The following is a 23,791-nucleotide window of genomic DNA, read 5'->3' as shown; positions in this document are numbered from 1 at the left end:
GAGAGAGACAGATCAGCCCTAAAGAGAGAAATAGAGAGGAACCATCAGTGGTCACGTCAGAATAAAGCTCCGTCTCAGATATTTGAGAAGACAGCTGTCTGTGTATAAGGATAAAGCAGCATAGTGACTACCCTACAGCAAAAATAATCTGTCGTCTTCACCACTAGACAGCTATTATAAACTGGGTCTACACCCCTCTAACAGTGAAATTGTTTACCTTCCCCCTGCTTCAGTCAGCCAGCATCGTTAGAGAAGGTACCCAAGTGGAGGCCCAACCGACGCGGTGACTGGCAAACAGCCACTAGGAGAATCTCTCACGTTATCTATTTACCGACAGGGAACTAGTACATCTCTCCTGTGCATACGAAATAGCCGTCAGTAGATGCCCCCGTGCCTCTGATAAAACCAGACACCCCTGATGCGAGTTGAGTCTCTATAACTGCCGCAGGGTATAGTAGGCCCTTTCTCCTATCCAGGACCGGCCTTGATTACAGACATTTCGGCTATTGTCACTAATTCACATAAGGTACCCAACGCGCACCAACGTTATTTCATTCAGCTGAACTAAGGGAGGGATGGACATACAGGGACTGTTGCGCTAGCGAAAAAGGTACAGTTACCACTTAACTATTCTAAAGTGTTTATATTCAGTGATGTGAGTGAAACTGTATTTGATTGATAGTATTGATGTAGTGAAATTGTAACCGAAAAGTTGAGTTCAGTCTATACGAATATAGTCTGCAGAATGAGAATTCCAACCAAGGTTCCAGTCTAATAAAATAATTTTGTTGGCTAACACGGTCGAAATTATTGACTCAAGTAGAGTAAACAGAGGAAGTGGAGGTGAATGTATAGTGGCATCCAAGAACCTTCGATACAGACACCTATTCTCATCCTGTCTGTGGACCAGAGAAGAGACCTGTGGAAAACAAGGTATTATCCCTCAACTATCACTTACCCCTGTTCTCGGTCATTACATACTGCTAAGCCATCACTTGCTGACTAACTCAGGACTTCACTGTTGCATGGCATGAATGGCTGACATTTATTGCTGAACTACTCCTGGCCTTGGTATCCCCCTTCCCCCCATTGGTGCTGCTTTTGTTCCTGATACTAGTCCTTTCGCTCTATCTCCAAGATTTTGAATGGTCCTGAGAGATTTACATTTGTCATGCTCATTACATTATTATTTATTGAAGAAGAGAGTTTTACATTACTTTTACATTACAGACCTTTCAAGACAATATAACAAACATGTATTGTATAACATAATCTGATCTGTAATAATATTAAAGTAAACAATAAGGAAAAAGAAAGAGGAGAGTAGAGGAAATAAACTAAATTATAAGTAGAACAGTCAATCAATCAGTCAATGAGTATCATTAGATCCAATGAGATATATACTGCAGACCCGATTCGTAAGAGTGGATGAAATGTAACTGCCTCATCCTTCTTAATTCAAGGCCCCACTTGGAGCAATATGTGCAGTATAATAGTTCAACTAGGCTAGCCATTTTCTTATAGAAGAGGATGTAGCCATAGAGTATTTAAAACCTATAGTTTCCATTTCAAAGCTACAATGAACATTAGCTGTAATCTTTGATAGCTTAGGTGGATCAACTCCATATTAAGCCAAGGCAGCCCTGGTGGCAATAAGCATATGTCCTATGATATAAGTATTTACCGCCTGGATTACATGTAATTTTTTCTGCTGTATGTTATTTCCTTTTTTTTTTTTTCCTCAGAAACACCACCCAACCTTGTCCAGCTCTGATTAGTCCTTGCCTATGCATATGCTGTTGACCCTATGTGATGTGGAGTACTTCTGTTTTCTATTTTAACAAGACATATCTTCTCTGTACAACTGGTTTGCTTTGTGCTTTAGTAACACAGTGCAGTCTCCATGATCAAACTAGTCAAACCATAGCAGTATGCAACCTTATTCTAAAAGATGAGCTGGATGCATTCCCTTCAGATCTAGATCTGTGCAAAGGCCACATAGGCCCAGGACTACGGTGGTAAAATTGCAAGGGTGCAAACTAATGCTGCTTTCAGATCGCAAATGCCGGATCCCACCCGGTAAGAGAAACGTGTCCTTACCGGGTGGGATCCGGCATTTGCGCTCCTTTGCTGGCTTTCCGACCCGGCAATATACCGGGTCAGTTGCCATAGCAGCGGGGAGCGCAGCAGCAGCGGGGGTGGAGGCGGCACTGGGAGATGAGCTCATCTCCTGCGCCGGCTCTCCCTATGCTGTGAATGGGAGCCGTGTCGCATTGGAACGGCTCCCATTCACACTGCACCTGACCCGGTATTCAACCCGGTAATAACCCTTCTTTTTTACCGGGTTGAATTACCGGGTCAGGCGACCCGCTAATTCAGCAAAGGAGCTTTCACATCGCACACTGACCCGTTTCGACACGGCAATATGCCGTGTCGATACCGGGTTATTTGTGCGATGTGAAAGGGGTATAAGAGGTGTGATCCTGCACAGGAAATGACAACAAATATACAGTACTAGAGAGTATAACTATGATAAAAGATGAATATATATCAAACCAACCATATAAGAACTATTCAATATTCTATACATACAGTAGTAGGATGTTAGTCATTCGTGATGTTTATACCAGTATGTATTTATATTTTGTTCTTATTGCCACAGAACAACAAAACAAAAAAAGAGTCAGACACTTTTTTTGGGACACGCTTTTAAATAAATGTGTGTTTTAAAATAAAACTTTTAATATATAATTCAATAAAATATTGTATTAACAAGTCTCTAGTAGTATGGAATCATTTTTCTTAAAACATCTATACAGGTTGAGTATCCCTTATCCAAAATGCTTGGGACCAGAGGTATTTTGGATATGGGATTTTTCCGTATTTTGGAATAATTGCATACCATAATGAGATATCATGGTGATGGGACCTAAGTCTAAGCACAGGATGCATTTATGTTTCATATACACATTATACACACAGCCTGAAGGTCATTTTAGCCAATATTTTTTGTAACTCTGTGCATTGAACAAAGTGTATCTACATTCACACAATTCATTTATGTTTCATATACACCTTATACACACAGCCTGAAGGGCATTTAATACAATATTTTTAATAACTTTGTGTATTAAACAAAGTTTGTGTACATTGAGCCATCAAAAAACAAAGGTTTCACTATTTCACTCTCACTCAAAAAAGTCCGTATTTCGGAATATTCCGTATTTCGGAATATTTGGATATGGGATACTCAACCTGTATCTGTAAACCCTGATTGCAATCTTGAGTGTACTACCTGTATACACAATATAAATAGCTAATTGTGTACTTCTTCCACAATGATCTGAATTGATAATGCGAAGATATACAGTATGTGATCCAAAGCACCACTGAATGACAGTATAACCCACAGAACATACAGTACATTCTTTGCATTAGAAGAGTGGGTCTGATCTGCTATATCAAGCATCGGTACATTTGGGCAGCCACATCATCAACTGTTTGACCTCTGCAGCAGCTGCACCAATGGGGGCTTTGCCTCCCACTGGGAGGTATGGTTATGTCTCCTAGGCCAGACTGGGTTCAAGAGAGGAGGCTCCTCTCAGAGCTACAGCATCATGTTACCACATTTTTTTCCTTGTGTATGCCTACCATCAGTGGCATATCTATAAAGGGACCCAGGAGAGCCCACACCACACACCCTGCACCCATTTAGTATACCTACCTATCCAGAGTCCTATGTCAGTGATGCACAAATCACCAGGATAATGGCAGCCATGAGATTTGGGTATGTGCAGTACAGAAATCACCAGAAACATGGCACAGGCTCCATGCTCCTGGAGGCCCGTGTATGTGTAATAGACTCTGGAAAGTGTATTTTGTATTGCTGTAGAATATAAGCATTTTGTTTCTGCTGTTGGGATAGGGTGGAGATTAAAGCCACAGAGTAGTTTAATGACAAATTGTAAGGTGGAGTTAGGAGCAAGGATTAGCTAAAAGTGGGCAAACATGGAAGAGGGGACTGGTGATAAAGTCATCATTTTTTTAAATTAAGGGCCGAAGCTAGAACAATAGAGGAGGATGCCCAGGAGGCAGAACTGGCTGCCCTCACAGTCTCCATTTGCCGGACACCGACTGACATGTTTTACCAGCGGTGCTCCAGACTCCTTCTCTGCAGTATGCAAGGTGTGTAGGGAGAGACTCCCATAGTGCAGAGTGAGCAGCCATTGGGTGGCAGGTGCTTCACAGTAGGTGGCTTTATACTGTGAGACATGACACTAACCACCACTTTATTATGATCTTCCTTTGCATGCATGGAGGGATCTGCCTGCACATGCACTGTGATTTGTTTTTGTTTTTTATCCCTCAACTAAAATATATAATAGGTTAATTAAATATCAGGGCATAATATGCAAAGGGCATTGCTGTGTGACATGATGTGTTATAAAGGGCACTACTACTGTGTGGCATAATGTAAATAAGGGACATTACTGCAGTGTGGCATAAATTGTATAAGGGACACTACTACTGTGCGGCATTATGTGTATAAGGAACACTACTACTGTGTGATATAATGTGTTATAAGGAGTACTACTAATGTGTGTCATTATGTGTTATAAGGAGCACTACTACTGTGTGGCATTACAGAAACATAGAATGTGATGGCAGAACCACTTGGCCCATCTAGTCTGCCCCTTTTTTTTTTACCATATTTTTTTTATCTCAAACCTTATTTGATCCTTATTTCTTTGTAAGGATATCCTTATGTCTATCCCATGCATGTTTACATTGCTCTGCTGTCTTAGCCTCTACCACCTCTGATGGAAGGCTATTCCACTTGTCCACTATGTGTTATAAGGTGCACTACTACTGTGTGGCATTATGTATATAAGGACACTACTACTGTGGGTATAATGTGTTATTAGGGGCACTACTACTGTGTGGCATTATGTGTTATAAGGGGAACTACTACTGTGTGGCATTGTGTGTTATAAGGGGCAATATGTGTGATCACTCTCCTTCCCCTTGAGACCAAAACCCCTTTTTTGGTGCACATGTCTTCGGCTTGTACAGTACCTATTTAACGTATGGGGGCACTAATGCTCTTTCTGGCATAAGGCACAAAAATGCCTAGTTACGACTTTGATTCAGGTACATGTTATACAGGAGTGTAAGTAGATCTTCCATGTACTAACATTTCCAGGTCAATTCCATTGTTATAAAAAGCAGCGGTATATTTAAATGATTTTAAATATCATTTAAATATAATGTCATAGTTCATGTCATAGTTTTACGCTAAAGAAAGACAGAGCCCCATGTGTATATTCCCATGAAACATATATGAAGAATCACAATGATAATAATTGATGCTAATGCTACATATGACTCTACATGGGTCTTTGCTCTAATTACTCATTCAACCAATGTGCTGATGTTGAAATTCTATACTAATAAACAGCTGTATTTCCTCCGAGAGGTTTTAAAGGTTCCCAGCACATTGTTGAAGCGGAATGTATTTCACAGTGATATTACAAATCAACATTGTGCATATCTAGTTCTTCCAGTCATCTGGACTGGAACAATATAATAAAGGAGAGATTGCACACTGCAGCTGCAGGCAGAATAACACTTCAGTAAAGCAAACGTACAGCATATTCTGCAAGAGTCTCCATCTCTGCCAGGAAATTGGGCTGATGGCAATAGTAACTAAAATAGCAACTTGTGCTGTGTTTGTTTAGTATACTAACACTACATGATATTGTACAATATAATTCCAGCATCTATTCAGAGTTCCACTGTAGCAAACTCAGCACTGATAACAGGACGTTTTCTAATAATTACCATGATAAACATTCACTTGGCATTCTAGCTGCCTGGCAAAGCGCTGTGGTTAGTGGGAGCAACATTTGCATGAGAATTTATAAAACTGTAAAGATTTGGATACGTATGAACTTATGTTGGCTATTAGGGGAATTAATATTGTGTGACATTGGGACTATCATTCTGAAACTAAGGTTATATGATATGTTTCACATTGGTCCAATGTAATATAACCGCTTTGTTCACAGAAAGCATTCTGGGGAGACACAGCCCCGCTGTTAGGGGTAAATGTAATAGCCTGCATCTTGCAGACATCAGCGAGATCCTGGGGCGTCTGGCCGATGTTTTCAAGTGGCAGTCATTTGCTATTTAAAACATCGGCCCCTCTGGGATATCAACGATGCCTGCAAGTTGCAAATGTTTACATTTAATCTTTAGTCTCATACAATCACATAAGCAAGGCAGGGGGTGCCACGGTATGTTATTCCCTGAAAGGGTTAGAAAGCCTGCAAGACGACACCAAGAACTTCTTGTGAATAGATTTACTAAGTAGTCAAAGCTACCACGCATCAATGTAAATATCACCCTACATTAAATCGGGAACATTGATGTTCAATATCCAACCCATACTGCTGTTTTGGTCTACCACTCGCCATGTTAATGCACAGAGGTACGGTTCACTAGATCTATATGGAAAAGGTCTGCAGTCACTAGGATGACCCCAAATGGTCAACTTAAAAAGGTTGACAGAGTCAAAGGGTTAACAGCAAAAATGTAGACAATGGAAAAGATTAACATGGTCAAAAGGTTGACATGGTGAAAAGGTCCATATAAAAATGGTTGACACAATAAAAGGTTACCACCATTTTTTATTTGTATTTTTTATTTTTTGGTGTCATTTTGTATTTTTAATCACATGTGCCTCAAATTAGTGTACCGTGTCCCCTTGCTATATTTTGGGCAAGGTGCCTCACTCCACTACTACTGAGCTAGGCACAGGTTACTATTCCCAAGCGTAGTCTTATGGTGTGTACACACGGTGAGATCCTTGCTATGCCCGATTTTCACTTGTGATTTCCCTTGAACTCCCCGGAGCCCAGCACCACCGATTTTGACTAACTTTTCTTGAGATATGGACTATGTGTGCTTACGATTTTGGCTTATGTGAGATTTTGGCTTATGTGAGATGTCATTGACATGTGATGTGAACTACATAGTACACCGATCTAGCAAGAATTGACTTGTCTGCACAGTCTATCTTTTCTTGCGATGCCGACCTGGCGGGACCGCTCATCGGGATCGCAAGGTGACTTTCACCTTGCGATCTGCACTAACTTTTCTTGCGATTTTTACTGTAGTTTTACTGCAGATCTATCAACTGGATACCGATGCACAGCATTTTTACTTGCTCAAGAAAAGTGTGCACATTGCACCAATACATTGTTTTGCATCTGATTTTAAAAAGTAAAACATACAGTATGGGGCCAAATGTAATAGAGTGAGAGTTTCAGAAAGTGAGAGATTTGGTAAGGTTTTTCAGTCAGTTTTTTTTAAAGTGGCAATCATTTACACTGCAAAACCAGGTTGACCTTGCTGTGTAAATGATTTTGCCACTTTAAAAGAACCCTGCAAAACCTCAACAAATCTCTATTTTTTTTTTAAACTCTCACTCTATTACATTTGGCCCCATACTGTATGTTTTATTTTTTTAAATCAGATGCAAAACAATGTATTGGTGCAATGTGCACACTTTTCTTGAGCAAGTAAAAATGCTGTGCATCGGTATCCAGTTGATAGATCTATTACATTCGGCCCATTGACTTTCTACTTTATTAACAAATTAGAATACTTATCTCTGAAACAAAGGACTGATTCAGAGATGGACGTAATGTCGCAATGTTTTGCTACTGCGTGTGCACCAAAGCCATTCTTCTCATAGTGAGTGACAGGTAGCCAGCATTTGGGGAAGGTAACGTGGTTGGCTACAAAAATGCAGGCGTGATGGGGCCGTTTTCTGTGCGTGCCCTAGTGTTGCACTGCAAATTGTAACGCTGTTGGAGAGGGCCTGGTGTCTTACCTAGGAGGCACATTCTGAGACTGCATAGACTGTTTTAGACATTTGATGGTACGCTGATGTGCGATATGTCTACTTTTGTACGTCTGTGGTGGATGTGTGATGCCTGAGATGAGCGCCTCTGAGCACAAGACATCAGCAAAGTCATTAGCATATTTTTGCAAGTCCCTTCCTCCAGAAACCACAGCTGTGAGTGCAAATGCATGCACCTCTGAGATGCAACAACCATGTGCAGTGTCAATGTTATGTAATCCATCTATTACAGGGGCCCCAGACCTGCTGTGTTACTATAACTGAAGCTGTGAAACTTTGCCATAACTTATACCACAGTATGAGATCTTTTAAAACTTTGGGGTTTATTTTCTAAGCTTAGGATGGAGATAAAGTCGCTTGAGATAAAGGGGCAGATGTATTAACCTGGAGAAGGCATAAGGAAGTGATAAACCAGTGATATGTGCAAGGTGATAACGCACCAGCCAATCAGATCCTAACTGTTAATTTACATATTGGAGCTGATTGGCTGGTGCCTTTATCACCTTGCACATATCACTGGTTTATCACTTCCTTATGCCTTCTCCAGGTTAATACATCTGCCCCATAGTACCAGCCAATCGGCTCCTAACTGTAATTTTTCAAACCCAACCTGTGACATGGCAGTTAGGAGCCGATTGGTTGATACTTTATCTCCAGCAACTTTATCTCCATCCAAGGCTTAGTAAATAGAACCCTTTATTACTTGTTGCCAACTGTCATCGCATGTCATTTTTACATTGCTGTATGACTCTGCAAGTTCACAGAGAGAAGTATTGAACTGCTTGCAGAGAGCTATTGCTATGTCACTGTTTTAATGGATCTGTATGATTGCAGCCTGCGTAGGAGGTGTTTATGTATGCGGTTACAATACAATAGTTTATTTGTAAGTATAATGTTTTCCAAAGATTACTATATTTTTACATATTTTAATTAAATCAGATAGTTGCAATATTTCATGATGATTTAATTTAATTTTTAAAAGAGTATTATGGGTTACTTCAAAGATCTAATGAATGATTCAACACATAGTTACATATACACAGGCAGCGGCTGAACTTGTTAGTGGTGGACCCAGGTGCATAAATATAATTTGGGCCTCCTGGGTTATAGAGAGAAACAGTGGATGATGGGTACAAGCACAATGTCCTGTGTGGTACAGAGAATAGGGAGCATGTACCTTGGTGGCGGCCTCTGCTGTGTCTGTGACAGGGGCCTCTGCAGACTCTGACAGTGCCAGTTACATCGGGTGTGAGCTGCCTTTAATTCACAGACAGCAGCGAATCATAAAAAATGTCCAGCTGTCTGTTACTTATACCCCTTTCAGACAGACCAAAATTTCCCGGGTTATTGCACATGAACGCGCATCAACCTGGGAATTTGCTCATTGTGAAAGGGTCCCGGGACAAAATCCCAGGAATCATGCCCCCGGCATTTCAACCCTGCTATCGACCAGGGTTGGTCACAGGATCTTCCCAGGAGCCTGGCCAGTGTGAACGGTGCAGGGACATGTCCCACTTCCCGGGTTGCCTCTGCTGATGCTGATTGGCTATTCAGGGCACTTCCTGGTGTTGTGATTTTTCTGAGACGCGCAGAGGCAGCACAGCAGCGTGGAGGCAGGTACTTGCAGCTCTGTGGCACATCAGACACCCGCAACACTTTTTAACCCCTGCGGCCCTGCAATGTCTTGGACAAATGAGGAGGTGAGGCACTGTAAAGGATACCCAGATATACCACAACATAGCAAAGATCTTGGCCTCGCGGGGCATCATCCGTAGCCAACAACAAGTGGTGAATAAACTGAAAACGCTTAAAAAAACAGTTTAACCACATCCATGACCACAACCGGAACAAAAGTGGGGCTGCAAGGTGCTGCTGGATGTTTTATGACCAATGTGCATCAATTTTTGGCAACACTGCACTCACTGACCCCATCAGCCTGTCTTCCTCCAGCTCTGCCACTCCCTCACCCTTTGTGCTTGCTGATGAGAGTGAGTCCAGCATGGAAAGTACCCAATGTGGGCGATCAACATCATCCCCCATACTATTCGCAGATGACCCTATCCACCCCGATCTGGACTCATCCGTCAACCCGATTGATGACAGTATACCCGGCAACAGTGTGGACGCTGTGACTGGCCAGGAAACAAATGTGGGCGCGGCACTCCAGCCAAATCCCCCTGTGATGCGCAGCAATAGTATTTGTCCTTGCTTAGCATAATTTCTGTTCTAAACACCTGCATTCCAATAAACATGAATTCTGCACTATATGCCACCATAACCGCCCGCCATAAAGTTTACTGTCGCAGAGTGTATCTAGTGCAGGTGGGAGGATGCCACAAACACGTACGATCACATCACTGCTTTTTCTTATATGCCCTTTTTTCCTTCTTACTCCCCTTGCAGTATTTTCAGTTCCCAAACGGAAACGCAAAGTCAACAAAGTGGAGCTTGCTGCACGGGCAATGACAAAGGTGCTGGTTGAAGAACTGCGCAACATGGACAACAACATGCAGCAACAGGAGGATGCCCGCCAATTCCGCTTTATAGAGGCGGAAAGAGAGCTGCAGCAATCCTTCATAAAGCAGATAATGGGACACCAAGAACGCATCTTGTGCGACTACCAAGACCGCCAATTTCAGTTCCTGGAACGCATCTTGCCTCGCATTCAGGGTCCCAATATGTACCCAGCTATCCAGGCCCCTCCTGTCCCTGAGCACAGTTATCACCTGTATTCTAGAGGTCCCTACTATGACCCCTCTAACCCTAACCCTAATCCATCATCTCCAGATTACAAAATATATAGGCAATTGCCAAAGGCAGTCTTTGGACTGTATATTTTTCTTTGATAGTTTTGTACTGTTATAAGTCACGATTTTCATGTTTGGGGGTGGGGTGGGGGGGGGGGGGTTGTTGGGTTTTTGTTTTTTTGTGTGTTATATTAATGTACGTTTGCTATGTGTTCCCCACATGTCATTTTATGCAAAGTTGCACTCTATACATGCCTGTGCATTTAACAGGTTACTTTTTCACCATTAAAACAAAGGATAAAACAGTGCAAACCTTTTGTTTAGGTAAAATTGTTTACATTATTAATCACTTAACATCTCGTTAAGGTGGGTACAAATAGTTTCCCTAATGAGATCGGCACTAGAGGACCTCATCTTTGTGGGCCTGAAAAAGGGCCATTTCTAATGACATTCTCAGAAAATGCAGGGCCATCCCGGGTTCAGTATGAAAAGTGCCGACCCGGGATGTCCCGGCTCCAAATTCTGGTATAAACGGGGCCAACCCGGGAATGTCCCTGCATGATCCCGGGACCGAATTCCCGGGTTAATCCCTGGATTTTTGGTATGAAAGGGGTATTAGAGGCATTATGTGTCTGTGATCATCAGCACTGATAGGTATCAGGACTCCTCTATCAGCCAGGCACACAAAAGGTCAACCCTGCCTCCCTAAGGAAAGGGACCAGTCCCTCAGGCCATGGGGGCCCACCCTGCTCTCTGTACTGAGACATTCATCCGGCATTGCTCAAAATGGTTCCAGGGGAGCAGGGGATAACTCATTGCTGGTCTTCGAAGCAGTGGGCCCTTAGTCCTCAGGGGCCCCGGTTGCAGCTCAGATTCAGAGCAGAAACATTGGGCCTCATTTATGAAATGCACAACAGGCAAGGCACAGAGGGAAATCTTGATTTGTGGAGCTGCGTGTCCTGATTTGGAAGTACACCTAGAATCAAGTGAAAGTGCATAAGTTTACCAACAAATTCTGTGGTGTTTGTAGAGGAGAAGTTTGTACTGGCCTATGGTAGGTATTTAGTGGCACATACTTGTCAATATTACATTATGGTGTAAGTGGTCAGTGTGGGGAGGACATGGTGTGGTAAATTGCGTAAGTTCTGCCCCACCACCTGCTATTCAATGCTGCAATTTGCAGCATCAGGTAGCAGCAGTGAGACCATTATCACATGGCTCATTGTGAATAGCATCAAGCCTCCAGACCACACACTTCACTGGACGCAGGCAGATCAGGGAGGCTGGTATTGTCAAAGTCAGAAAAATATCACGCTACACGTTGCCATATCTTCACCTCATGCGCGTGCCTGCTGCACGTGCACATTCTCTCCCGTGCGTGCGGATATACGCAGCCGCGTAATGGCGCCTCGGCCATGCGCTCGAGCGCGTGGTATGTGCATTTACGGTAGAGTTTGTGTGCGTCTAGCGGGCGACTCAATCGTTTAATAATAGAACCAAACAGTATGTTTTATAGATAATGTTCCCCTTAATAATGACTGTAAGCTTGGTTAATGTAAATGGTCGCTGGACAGAGGAATTCCTCTTTGTATGGTACGAAGGGTCAGACAGGGTTTGAACAGCTGTGTCTGGTACCTAACTAAAGAACATTTTAATAGCAATAATCCGGTGCTGGTTGGGTAAAGATTAAATCGCTCCTGCGTATAGTTATGGCCATTAGTAGATTCTGGACATTTCATATATTTGCAGTTCATTACCCATGCGGCGGGAATCTTCAGATTCCCTCCCACTTGAGCAGTTTGATATAGTCACAGCCCACCTGTTCAAACTAACCTATGACCTTTTGTTATGATGCGAGGAGACATTCCTGTGTCCAATGAGCAATGAGATTATAGGTCCCTTTGTAGTATACTGTACTCAGTGTATATAAGATCAGCCAGCCTGGGCAGCTCTCTCTCACTCCACAAACGGTTTTCATATTGACTAACTCGGAGCTGGTACCAGGCTGCGCAGCGATCATTCCCAGTGTGTGTAAGTAATTCTCTGCAAACCAATTTATTCTCTGTGTGTATTGGCCATTCCCTTTCTCTCTGTTATAGTATAAGACTTGTGACGTTATTGTATATTTCCGTCTAGATAATCTGTTAGAATTATATGTTAGTCTGTAGTGTATGACTTGTGAACTGTTTACCTTTTTCGATATAACTTAAAAGCTTGTAAGTAAAGGTGTTGGATCCTTAGCACGGTATCGTGTGTTCATTACATTGCAGTGGGTAATAAGAGCGTCTCGATCGCTCAAACAGCTTTAGTGTTAATCAGGTTAAGCAGCATTATATCGCTACAGTGTTTCAGTACAAGGTTTACAGTATAAGAGTATCCTTTCTGTGTGTTACATTCAAGGTTTACTGATTGTCATCTTGTGAGCGTCTGCGCCGCTCGTGATCTCCTCGTGGTCTCGAGCGTCCGCTACGCTGGTAGCGTAGCATTACGGTAGTCGCTCGCCTATAGCGTGCTCGACACCACGCATTAAGCTGTGAGCGAGCGTGCCGCATGTGCATCTCGATCACGGCCTAGCGTATGCTACGCTAAGTGCGTACCCTTACGGTACCCCATACGCCAATTGCGTACTGTGTCTCTTACCCATTATTGTGAAGGTTATAAGGTAATCAAATCAGCATTATCAGTATATACTCAGGAGAGTGAGAACTATAGGCAACTTTCCACCAATAGGATAGTTTTCATTTTACTGAGTGAGTGTACTAAAACTAAATAAAGAGGCAAAGACCATCTTTGAGAGACACATCTTAAGTCGGGTACACACTAGACGATATATCGCTCCGTAGTGGATCGGAAGGATATATTGGCCATATCATCTAGTGTGTATGCCTGATCTGGGTGCTCCCGCGGTCATTAGCTATGTCTTCTAATTGGCCCTGTTGCAGCATACCATTGGCCAAATGCAGCATAGCATCCCACTCAGCTCCATCGTCCCCCTGCATAGGCAAGTGTGTATTCACTTGCTGATGCAGGGTCCCGTTACCACATCGCAGCCCTGAGACGGTGGTGCTTATGTCTTATCCTGTACTTTTAGTAGAACGCATTTTGTGCCTCCCAGTGGTATAAGATTTTTAGGTGCAATATCTCCAACGTAAAACAAAATTCCAACCCCACAAATGTGCCACAATTATCTTATATCTTCCTCATAATCGCACCAAGATTTATGGCAACCTAATTTGACATTATAACGACAACTAACTCCTACAGAAAAATAATGAGTTCCAGGGATGGGGAAAATTTTCCTCATACTGGCTTAAGGGGAACCCAGATTTGATGTGCTCACCTTAGGTTTTCTGGTGATAATCTGTGCTACGGAATACATGCATGGATGGGAGGCCACTACGTACCCTATCTCCCTCATAATGACACCTGCACATGTGGGGAGTCACCTTTTTTAAGTGATGTGGTTCCCTAGCAGTTATTGTCTGGGTCTTATTCAGAGTCGGACGCAGCTGCTGTGTTCACATGTAGCGGCCGCGTCCATTGGGTCTGTTCATGGGCACAGGCCATAGAGCGTGTCCGCGACCCTTCACCATGAAGGATGCGACTGCATGGTGATTGACAGGTGGCGGACGTCCGGGGGTGGCGACGTGGCGGTGGGGGGAAGGAGATCGGGAAGCACAGGCGTGTCATGGCCATTTTCGGGCCCGGCCTATGACGTTGCCTGCATATGGAAACATAGCGGTGGTGCCTACGCAGACATGGGTCATGCGTTTACAATTAAATTGCAAATACATCACGGGGTGGCGCCACATATGCTGGGCAGCCTTGCCCTGTGCTGGGCGGCCCCCCAGCATGTGAGTATATGGACGCAGATTTTGCTATGAGAGCATAATCTGCGTCCATCTCTGAATAGCCACCAATATCAATCTGTATATTGCCCATTTTGGTTACATTTTATTCTACACATTAGAAAGAGCAAAAAGACAAATAAAATTCCTCTGAAAGTTTGTCTGAATACTGCATAAATATACTGATATTAATGTTGGAATACGGAAAAATGGGCTCAGCAGTCAGCACATTAGTGAGAAACCCTCTGCAGCAAAGGGTTAAAACACCTTCCTGATTTCCCCTCATAGTCATGACTAGATGGTACTAAATTATGGTAAACAGAGCAGCTATCTTCTGAGGCTGAAGCGTGTCCATGCACATTGATGTGCACAGGGAGGGTCATCTAAATGTGTGGTGCATGAGCAAGGCTTTTTGCACTACACTCAGTAATAGCCATCTAGTTGCGTGGTGCATGAGTAATGCTTTTTGCACTGCACCTGTAATCCGTGGCAGTGTTTCCCTATGGGCTGAGGGACTGCAGCTCCCCCCCCCCCCCTTCCCCCCAGGTAAAATCTGCCACCCAGCTCACTGACAGTAAAGCCAGATGCAGTCCGTGAGACTTCACTGGCTTCACTGTGACTTGCAGTGACTTCCTATTGGAAGTCCTACCTGCCAGTCACAGAAACTACAGGAGGTGTTTCCTCCCTCCGTGACTGCCAGACCGGGCTGCAATAGTCAGAGACCTAGCTTCCTGTAGGAAGCCAGCTCCCTGCCTTGTCAGCCCTAGCATGCACAGTACTATCACCGCTACTGCATATGCTCTGGGTCACAGTGTCTGTGAACTGTAAATAGCTCTGGTGCCTGGACCCAATCAGCGGCTGCGGCGGGGACAAGGATGAGGAGACCTAGCAGTAGTGGCAGTCCTCCAACTCTAACAAGGTAGGAGCCGCCACTGCCTGTAGTAGCTATCTAGATGCGCGATGCATGAGCAAGGCTTTCTGCAAGACACCTGTAATGGTCATTGAGATGCGCAGTGCATGTGCAAGGCTTTTTGCACTACACCTGTAATAGCCATCTAGATGGGCAAGGCTTTTTTCACTGCTCTCCATAATGGTCATTTAGATTTGCAGTGCACAAGCCAGGCTATTTGTACTACACTCCATTATGGCCATATAGATGTGCGGTGCATGGGCAATGCTTTTTGCACTACACTCAATAAGGAGGTCCACAGTGTTACCAAGGAATCAATAGCGGATCTTGCTATGGGCAAGCAGGATTTTTGCCTGGGGCGCCGCCTTCCAGAGGGCGCTGCTGTGGCAGGATCCGCTACTGGTGCTGCCCGGTGCTGTTTAGATGCCCGGTGCTGTGCAGTGCGCAGTCATCGCGCACTGCACTGCATTGTGGGAGCGACACATAGACGCTAGTGGTCATAATTGACCTCTAGTGTCTATGTGGTGCTATGGGAGAGACGTCATGACGTCTCTCCCACAGATCCGAGGAGCGGCGCCGGCGGCTGGAGACAGAGGGCAGCAGTGGTCGGGAAGCAGGAGCGGGGATTGTAAGTATTAATTTTTTATTTTTTTTGTAAACGGCGCAACTAGAGGGCACAACTCTACAGGGGGCACAGTACTGGGGGCAATACTACTGGAGGCACAACTCTACAGGGGGCACAGTACTGGGGGCAATACTACTGGGGGCACAACTCTACAGGGGGCAATACTACTGTGGGCACAGCTACAGGGGCATAACTGACCACGCCCCTTCTCTATGAAGCCACGCCCTTATTTTTGCCCCTATTTTTCCACCCAGGGAAACCGCAAGGTCTAGATCCGGCACTGCAAGGAAACAGGTGTTTTTCAAGAAACTTTTTCAAATCTTATTTGTAAAACAGAATGATATATAATGTTGTGAATTGTATGTTTAATTAATGGACAATGGGCCTGATTTACAGTACTCTAATACTTTTGAAGCTGTGATACAGTGCGCAGCGCATATGCCAAAAATATGCAAATGACACAGGTGCCTTTATTTCTAAAGAGACACCCACAGGTGGCTTTGCAGATCTAAATAACCAGTTACAAATACACAGCGGCAGTCGCCGATTATTCCATAATCTGCTCTTTGACTAACCCTGTGGTCGCGCAGACTGGGTGTGGGAATTATGATGCAGGCACCCTGTTTTGTGGGAATGGGATTGCATCGCTAAGGTACCTTGGCACATGCGCAGTTGGCTGATAATTGCTCAACTTCTTAAATATCAGTATTGCATACAACACTGAATGAGGCCCAATGGTAATTAATTTTCCATGCAACTTCTGGGGCCAGGATGTTTTAAATGATACATATACAAAGATATGGTTTATGAGCTAAACTGTTTTCCAGTAATCCCTCTTACTTTGAGATGATCTTGTTTTCCTTCTCAATGATGACCAGGACCACCACAAAGGCCAAGAAGAGAGCATATTTGGCCTTCATCCTAATCGTCGTCAGCACATCTCTGAGGTCCATGAGCAGGACCTGTGCTCTGTCCATGGCAGAGGAGTATTCCAGTGGATCTTTCCTTTCTTATTTCTGCTTTGGAGGGTTTGACTTTCCCCCTTCATTCAGAAACTACAACAAAGCCATCACTCCAAAATCCCATGTTCTCAGTGATTCTCCTAGAAGGAAAAAAAGCATAGCAGTTGGGGTTATCACAATAAAGGTATTGTGGTAACTTCAAGTAAGCCAATCAGTACAGGATAACTAGGGTCATTTACAGCTGCACATTTTACAGCTACCAGCAGTTTACCATTACTCAACCTGTGACTCCAACGTTACACGTCATTGACAAATGGACCAACGTTACTATATTTAGCCTATGTTATATTGAGCCATATCATGCAAACATCGTTCAAAACAGTCATTGGGCCAGATGTAATGACACCCAAGATCGCCGGAAGTGCAAGATGCCGGACGATCGCGGACGTTTTTTTAAAGGGGCACTGATTTACAAGTCATGGTATTGCCTCGTAAGTGATTGCCCCTTTAAAAAACATGCAAGATTGTCCGGCATCTCCCACCTCCAGTGATCTCGGGCCTCATTACATCAGCCCCAACATGTTTCTTATTTAGGTGTATTTATATATCCATAACCTTTAAGTGTCTGTGTGTGTGTGTGTGTGTGTGTGTGTGTGTGTGTGTGTGTGTGTGTGTGCAAGCATATTTTTGAACTGTCTTTTTTGACAGTGGAGCCACTTAAACAACATCATTATGTGCAGTAATCATGTTGAATGTGACAACTTAAGGTTTTAGGGCAATATGTCATTTTCTCAGCAGGACACCACTAATTATTTGCCAAAAGAAAGTTCGGTGTCTTCTAATAATTTATGCCTGGTTGGAGAGCCCAAAAGTAATCTTTCAATTACTCCCCCATCAACATTTTCCTGGAAGGCAGCGGACATATGGATCCTATTGAAATAAACACATTCAGTCACTGTGTAGGAAAATACAATAACAGCTTCAGGAAACTTTATGGTATCCACATGATCCTCAGATATCTAAATCCAGATGAGTAAGATAAATGAGGATGGACGGAGAATAAGAGCGTGCAGGGGCCCATTCTGTTATATGTCCTCCTCCATGCAGCTAGTCATTACCATCAGTAGACACCATACAGAGCAATATAGAAGAAAAATATTTATGTGACTTCAAATAAGCATCATTCCAAAAAATTACACTTTGTAAAATATTATATTTTCTATGTCTCGGTTAACTATAAAAAGTTCTCTGAGATTTAATATATGTTTTAATGCTAAGAAATAAATCTGTTATTTATCAACTGCTGCTTGTTTAAAACAGTTCTTAGTAAGTCAGTAAGGATTGCATTTGTAAAATCTGCTCGCTGCAGCTTTGTAATTGCAATCTTTAGCAATACAGATGCAGGAAGAGGTGCATAGCATCTCCTTCCTGCATTTGCGATAGCAATGCTATGATCGATGCAATCGCAGTACAGGATGCGATGGTCGCAATGTTCATCTGCTTACTCAGACTACCTGTTGCAGGGTGGCTTGCAAAGCCAAGGAAACTGCATCTCGTAATAAAGTCCTTAGCCATGCCACGACTGGAAATTGGTGGCGACACGCCCCTGCCCCTCCCCCCGAACGCATCTGCCTGTCAATCAAGCAAAGGTGTTCGCAATCCAGCGATGTGATCGCAGGACCCATTCTGCACATGCACAGAACGGGCCTGCGTCGTTTCCTGACTATCGTAAAACTGCTTTTTGGATCGCATAAGCGATCCAACCTGAATTAGGCCCTTAATCTTTTAACCATGTAGAAATGTTTTAGTTAACCCTTCAATATCTGAGGTCATTTGCCCCATCATGATTTAATCAATTTTAATGTTACGTCACCAGGGCCACTATCAGGAGGGGACTGCCAGGACTGGAGTCCCAGACCCAGGCTACGAGGGGGCTCGGATGGCAGTGGTGTTGATGGTCATGCACTGCAGGCAGTAATACAGGGACAGCGCCAGCTGCATTTTTTATTGGGACTTGCATCCACTCAAGAGTGGTTGCAGCAGCAGCTCCTGATTGGCTGCCGGTCCACAAGCTCCAATTGGTTTGTGGTCAAATCCAAAGTCGAAATGCCAATAGTGCTGTGCCTCTATGACTGCCTTCTCCAGACTCCTTCCATGTGCTTTTGCTGTGGTCCCAGCACACTGCAGTCGTGTTTAGGGGCGTCACCTGATGTACTGCAAACGGAGCCTAAACAGCTAACTGTGGGTGCCGCAGGGAGAGCGGAAGGGGGGGCTACCTTATTCTGGCAGTCCCAAAAATTCTGATGGCAGAACTGTATATCACCATTCCAGTAACATTGGGAATACATTTTCACATTTTTTTACCCCACACCTGCCAGCACTCCCAATTGTTCTGACAATCATGTGTCAATCATGCTGCGGCTTTGGGGGCATTGCGACTGTTGTTGATCTGCAACTGCGCAGTACAGACCCTGAACATGCGCAGATCTGAAAACATTGGAGACGGTTTGCGTACATCTCTGAATCTGACCCATAATTCGAAAACACAGATAATTTTTATTTTTTTTGTATGTGTTGAAACTGCATAACCACAAAATACCTAAAGCATACAACCTTAGAGCAGGGCTCGACAAATCCCGGGGGCCAGGTCGCCATGGCCCCTTGATTGTTCTACCTGTCAATCAGATTATGCAGAGAGGGAGGAAGCAGATTCTCGTCAGCCCCAGTGGAGATTTGTGAGCTTGCATGTATTACGGTTGGTGGTCATTTCATGCCAGGGACGTGGGGTGAGGTAAATGGCTCAGGAGGCACTGGCTAGTACCAGAGCCAGATTTACACACAATATATGAGCCAAAGAGTTCATGTGGGCATTATACACAAGTGCAGCAGTATATACTGGTGGGAATTTGATTTTTGATCAGAGATGTGCGGAAAAGGCAGACGGTGCCTCACCTGCCATAGACTTTTTACTCCAGAGTTTTTACTATAAAAATGATACAATAATACAAAGAAGATATTTCTAACATATTCTTTTTATTTTTCATATACCATTATATAGTCAAAACTCTGGCTAATACGTTAGTATGACAGGAAAGGATGTGCATCACCTCACCGCACGTCACTGTTCCATGCACAGCAGTGCATGTGCTGAGTGCCTGTCCAAGCCTTTGCTGACTACTGTGCCTGTCTGCCCCGGTCTGTGCTGACTTCTCCTGTTCGCCCTGGCCTGCATTGTCTGCTGCCTTCAAACTCCGGCTACATAAAGCTCTCTGGTGTGAGGTTATATGCAAGGCCGGGGATTACAGCTTCGGAGGGGGTAGTGGTGTGGCCACATAAGGTGGAAACAGAGGGTGGAAACCGAGGGGTGGTTTTGTCTGGGGTACCCCCTTAGTTGTGTAGCCATGGGGGTTGGTTGCCCGGGGGGTTAGCTGCTCATTAATGTGGAAGCGGGGGGTGGGGGGAAAGTTGTTTGCCCTGCTGAAGAGGGCTGGTTTGCCTGGGTGTACTTCCTTAGTTGTATGGCTGTGGGGGTTGGTGTGCCCCGGGGAACCCCTAGTTGTGTGGCCATGGGGTTTGATTTGCCCGGGGGGTTGGGGGAAGCTTCTCAGTAATGTGACTGCGGGGGGATTTAATTTTTTTTAGAATTTCATCATTTTGGGAACGGTGGTCTGTCTCCTACGATTTAATCCTGGCTCCTAGATTTTAGAAAAATATTTCAAGCCATGCCTTGGAGTACAGTAGATAGAACACAAGTGTAGTCATTCAGGTATTCTTTGGAGTGCACAGGGCAAAAAAGTTATATGTTTTTTTTGGCTGGGAAATGATGTTGGAAAAAGAAGCAGATTGGTTGATTAATGCTGATTGTTTTTTTAAATCTATTCTTTAATTGTTCGTATTAATTGTATTTTTGCCACATTTGTTAAACAAGGTAGATCATTTACAGTTACCTTGAAGTCTGATTGTTCTACCCTGAATAAGCTGGCATGTTAACTGCTATCAGATACTGTTCATACTGACTCTAACAAGTGCAAGTGGCCAAGTGTAGGCTGACCTTCTTGAGGCCACACAGTTCATGATTGCAGCTGGTGACTATGAACCAGGCAGAGAATGTTCCCCAGCTGTTCTAACTGTATTTTATGATAAACAGAAACTGAACGGCCAGGGAACTTCCTCTGCCTGCCTCTCGGCCACTAGCCTTAACCATGATCAGTGTTCCTGGGTATGCTGCAATATGGGTATGCTCCCGTCACACAAGGGTGGATGGCTGGAACCATCCACCAATCAGAGCACAGGAAGCTGTAAACTTTGCTGGATGCAAAATATTCCACTGAAATAGGGGTCCCTTCTCTGTCCCCAGAGGAACTCTGCATACTTGCTCATAACACTTCCAAGACACATTCACGAGATGGAACAGTTCCATGTGATCACATGGCCACCACCCAGTTATCACCTACAAAAGCCCATTTAAAGTTAGGCTATGTGCACTCGTACAGCTCGCACTGATCTATTTGCTACTGCAGACGCATCATGCACAGACCCCGTTTTCCCTTTTTTTGCGCATACGCAGTCAACTGAAAATCACACAATACATCCGCAGATACCGCCAATATCCACAGATACCTCCAGCTCAGAACCCTTTATTGGCAAGACTGACCCTCAAAGATTTAAACAGTTTTAAAGATCTACTGGTTTGGCAGTACATATGTCTTTAAGGCTGTTTTCATAATAAATGAAACACAAACAGTTTACAAGAGTTTTTTAATAAATGATAGAATTTCTGCTCATCAAGTAACGTGAACTCTGAACAAGCTTGTAATCACACTCCCTAGAGTTGCATTTTTGGCATTTAGTTCAAATGTAAAATAAACAATACTAACACTGCAATTACAGAATTTAGCATTGCCAAGAATAAACAGAAAATAAAAGAAAGTTATTTGGAGAGCTAACTGTGACATTAAAGCCTTCTTCTCAGTATTGACTCTCTTAAGATTTTAGATCATCGTAATATTTTGTCTCTAATATAATTTGCATCACAGAATAAAGACATAAATATGGATATCTATAACAGCTAAGAAGGGGGTAGTAGCCCCCTAAAGGCAGGCAGATGCTATATGACATTTATATGGTGCAGTTTAGAAAATGGGAGCTAACATGATTAGTTTACATGTTTTCCTTTGCTCTAGTTTGCATAACTGTCCTTCCAGATCTTTTTTACTACAGTACTCCAACCTAATACAGGGTTTGTATACAGGGGATGCAGTCAGGATCCCGATGGTCAGAATCCCGACGGTAAGTATTGGGGGATGGGCACAGAAGGAAGGGTTAGGGTTAGCCTACGGGGGAAGGGGAAGGACGGATGGTTTGGTTGCGGAGGGGGAGGCGATTAGGGCTAGGCTGTGGGAGGGGAGGGTTTGGGTTAGGCTGCAGGAGGGGAGGGCTAGGGATAGGCTGCGGCAGAGGTTAGGGTCAGGCTGCAGGGAGTGTTATGGTTAGACTGCGGGAGGGGAGGGCTATGGGTAGGCCACGAGAGGAGAAGGTTAGGCTGTGGGGAGAGGGTGCAGTTAGGGTTAGACTGAGGGAGGGGTGGGTTAGATGGGATCCGGTCTGAAGATCGACAGTATCTAGGTCGACAATGTTTAGGTCGACCACTATAGGTCGACAGTCACTAGGTCGACATGGATGGAAGATCGACAGAGTTAGTAGGTCGACATGTGCTAGGTCGACAGGTCTAAAGGTCGACATGAGTTTTTCACATTTTTTTTTCTTTTTTTTCTTTTTTTCATACTTAACGATCCACGTGGACTACGATTGGAACGGTAAAGTGTGCCGAGCGAAGCGGTAGCGGAGCAAAGGCACCATGCCCGAAGCATGGCGAGCGAAGCGAGCCATGCGAGGGGACGTGGTGCACTAATTTGGGATCCCGGTCACTCTACGTAGAAAACGACACAAAAAAAAATAATCCTCATGTCGACCTTTAGACCTGTCGACCTAGCACATGTCGACCTAGAAACCCTGTCGACCTTCCATCCATGTCGACCTAGTGACTGTCGACCTATAGTGGTCGACCTAAACATTGACGACCTAGATACTGTCGATTTGATGAACCACACCCGGTTAGATATAGGGGTAGGGCATTCTATCCATCAGGATTCTAACTGCCGGTATTTCCTACCTAACCAGGATTTAGTCATTCCACTTAGAAGTATATATGTAAATGAATATTTCTAATTCATCTTTGTGTTTTGCAATAATTTATCTTTAATCTTACATGTACAGCATACCTCCCAACATTGTGTAGATTCAAGTCAGGACTCCTGCACTCACCGAAGGTGCATGCCCAAAAAGTAGGGCTGTGGGGGCCCTGGACAACCAACTTTTGGGGGCTCCTATATGTTTAGCAATTGCCTGCACTGGCTATATGCTTCCGTCACCTTTGGTATAATAATATGGAATAATAATCTATTCCTATTATTGAATTATTCCAAATTTCTTTAATCTGTCAGGTCACTACCACCCGATCAATACCATATTAATGTACCAAGGGCGACGGTACCATATAGCCAGTGCAGGCAATTGATAAACATATCATGCTGACCTGGCTGGCTGACATATCAGTTAATAGGGCAGATGTATTAACCTGGAGAAGGCATAAGGAAGTGATAATCCAGTGATATGTGCAAGGTGATAAAGGCAGCAGCCAATCAGATCCTAACTGTTAATTTACATATTGGAGATGATTGGCTGGTGCCTTTATCACCTTGCACTTAACACT

The 23,791-nt window shown here is 43.9% G+C and overlaps 1 protein-coding gene across 1 annotated transcript in view; it reads right to left on the bottom strand.

Annotated features, from left to right (window-relative positions):
• Window positions 1-23,791, bottom strand: part of CHST3 (carbohydrate sulfotransferase 3) — a 176,661-nt gene that overhangs the window by 5,779 nt on the left and 147,091 nt on the right. The window contains exon 3 of the mRNA XM_063961315.1: window positions 16,898-17,159. Coding sequence (XP_063817385.1) covers window positions 16,898-17,034 — 137 coding nt within the window. The 5' untranslated portion in view covers window positions 17,035-17,159. The remainder of the gene's footprint in view (window positions 1-16,897; window positions 17,160-23,791) is intronic.

This window comes from Pseudophryne corroboree, chromosome 3 (assembly GCF_028390025.1).
Source record: "Pseudophryne corroboree isolate aPseCor3 chromosome 3, aPseCor3.hap2, whole genome shotgun sequence".
Lineage (NCBI taxonomy): Eukaryota > Metazoa > Chordata > Amphibia > Anura > Myobatrachidae > Pseudophryne > Pseudophryne corroboree.
The sequence above is the reverse complement of the archived record's forward strand: the minus strand, read 5'-3'. Positions and strand labels throughout refer to the sequence as shown.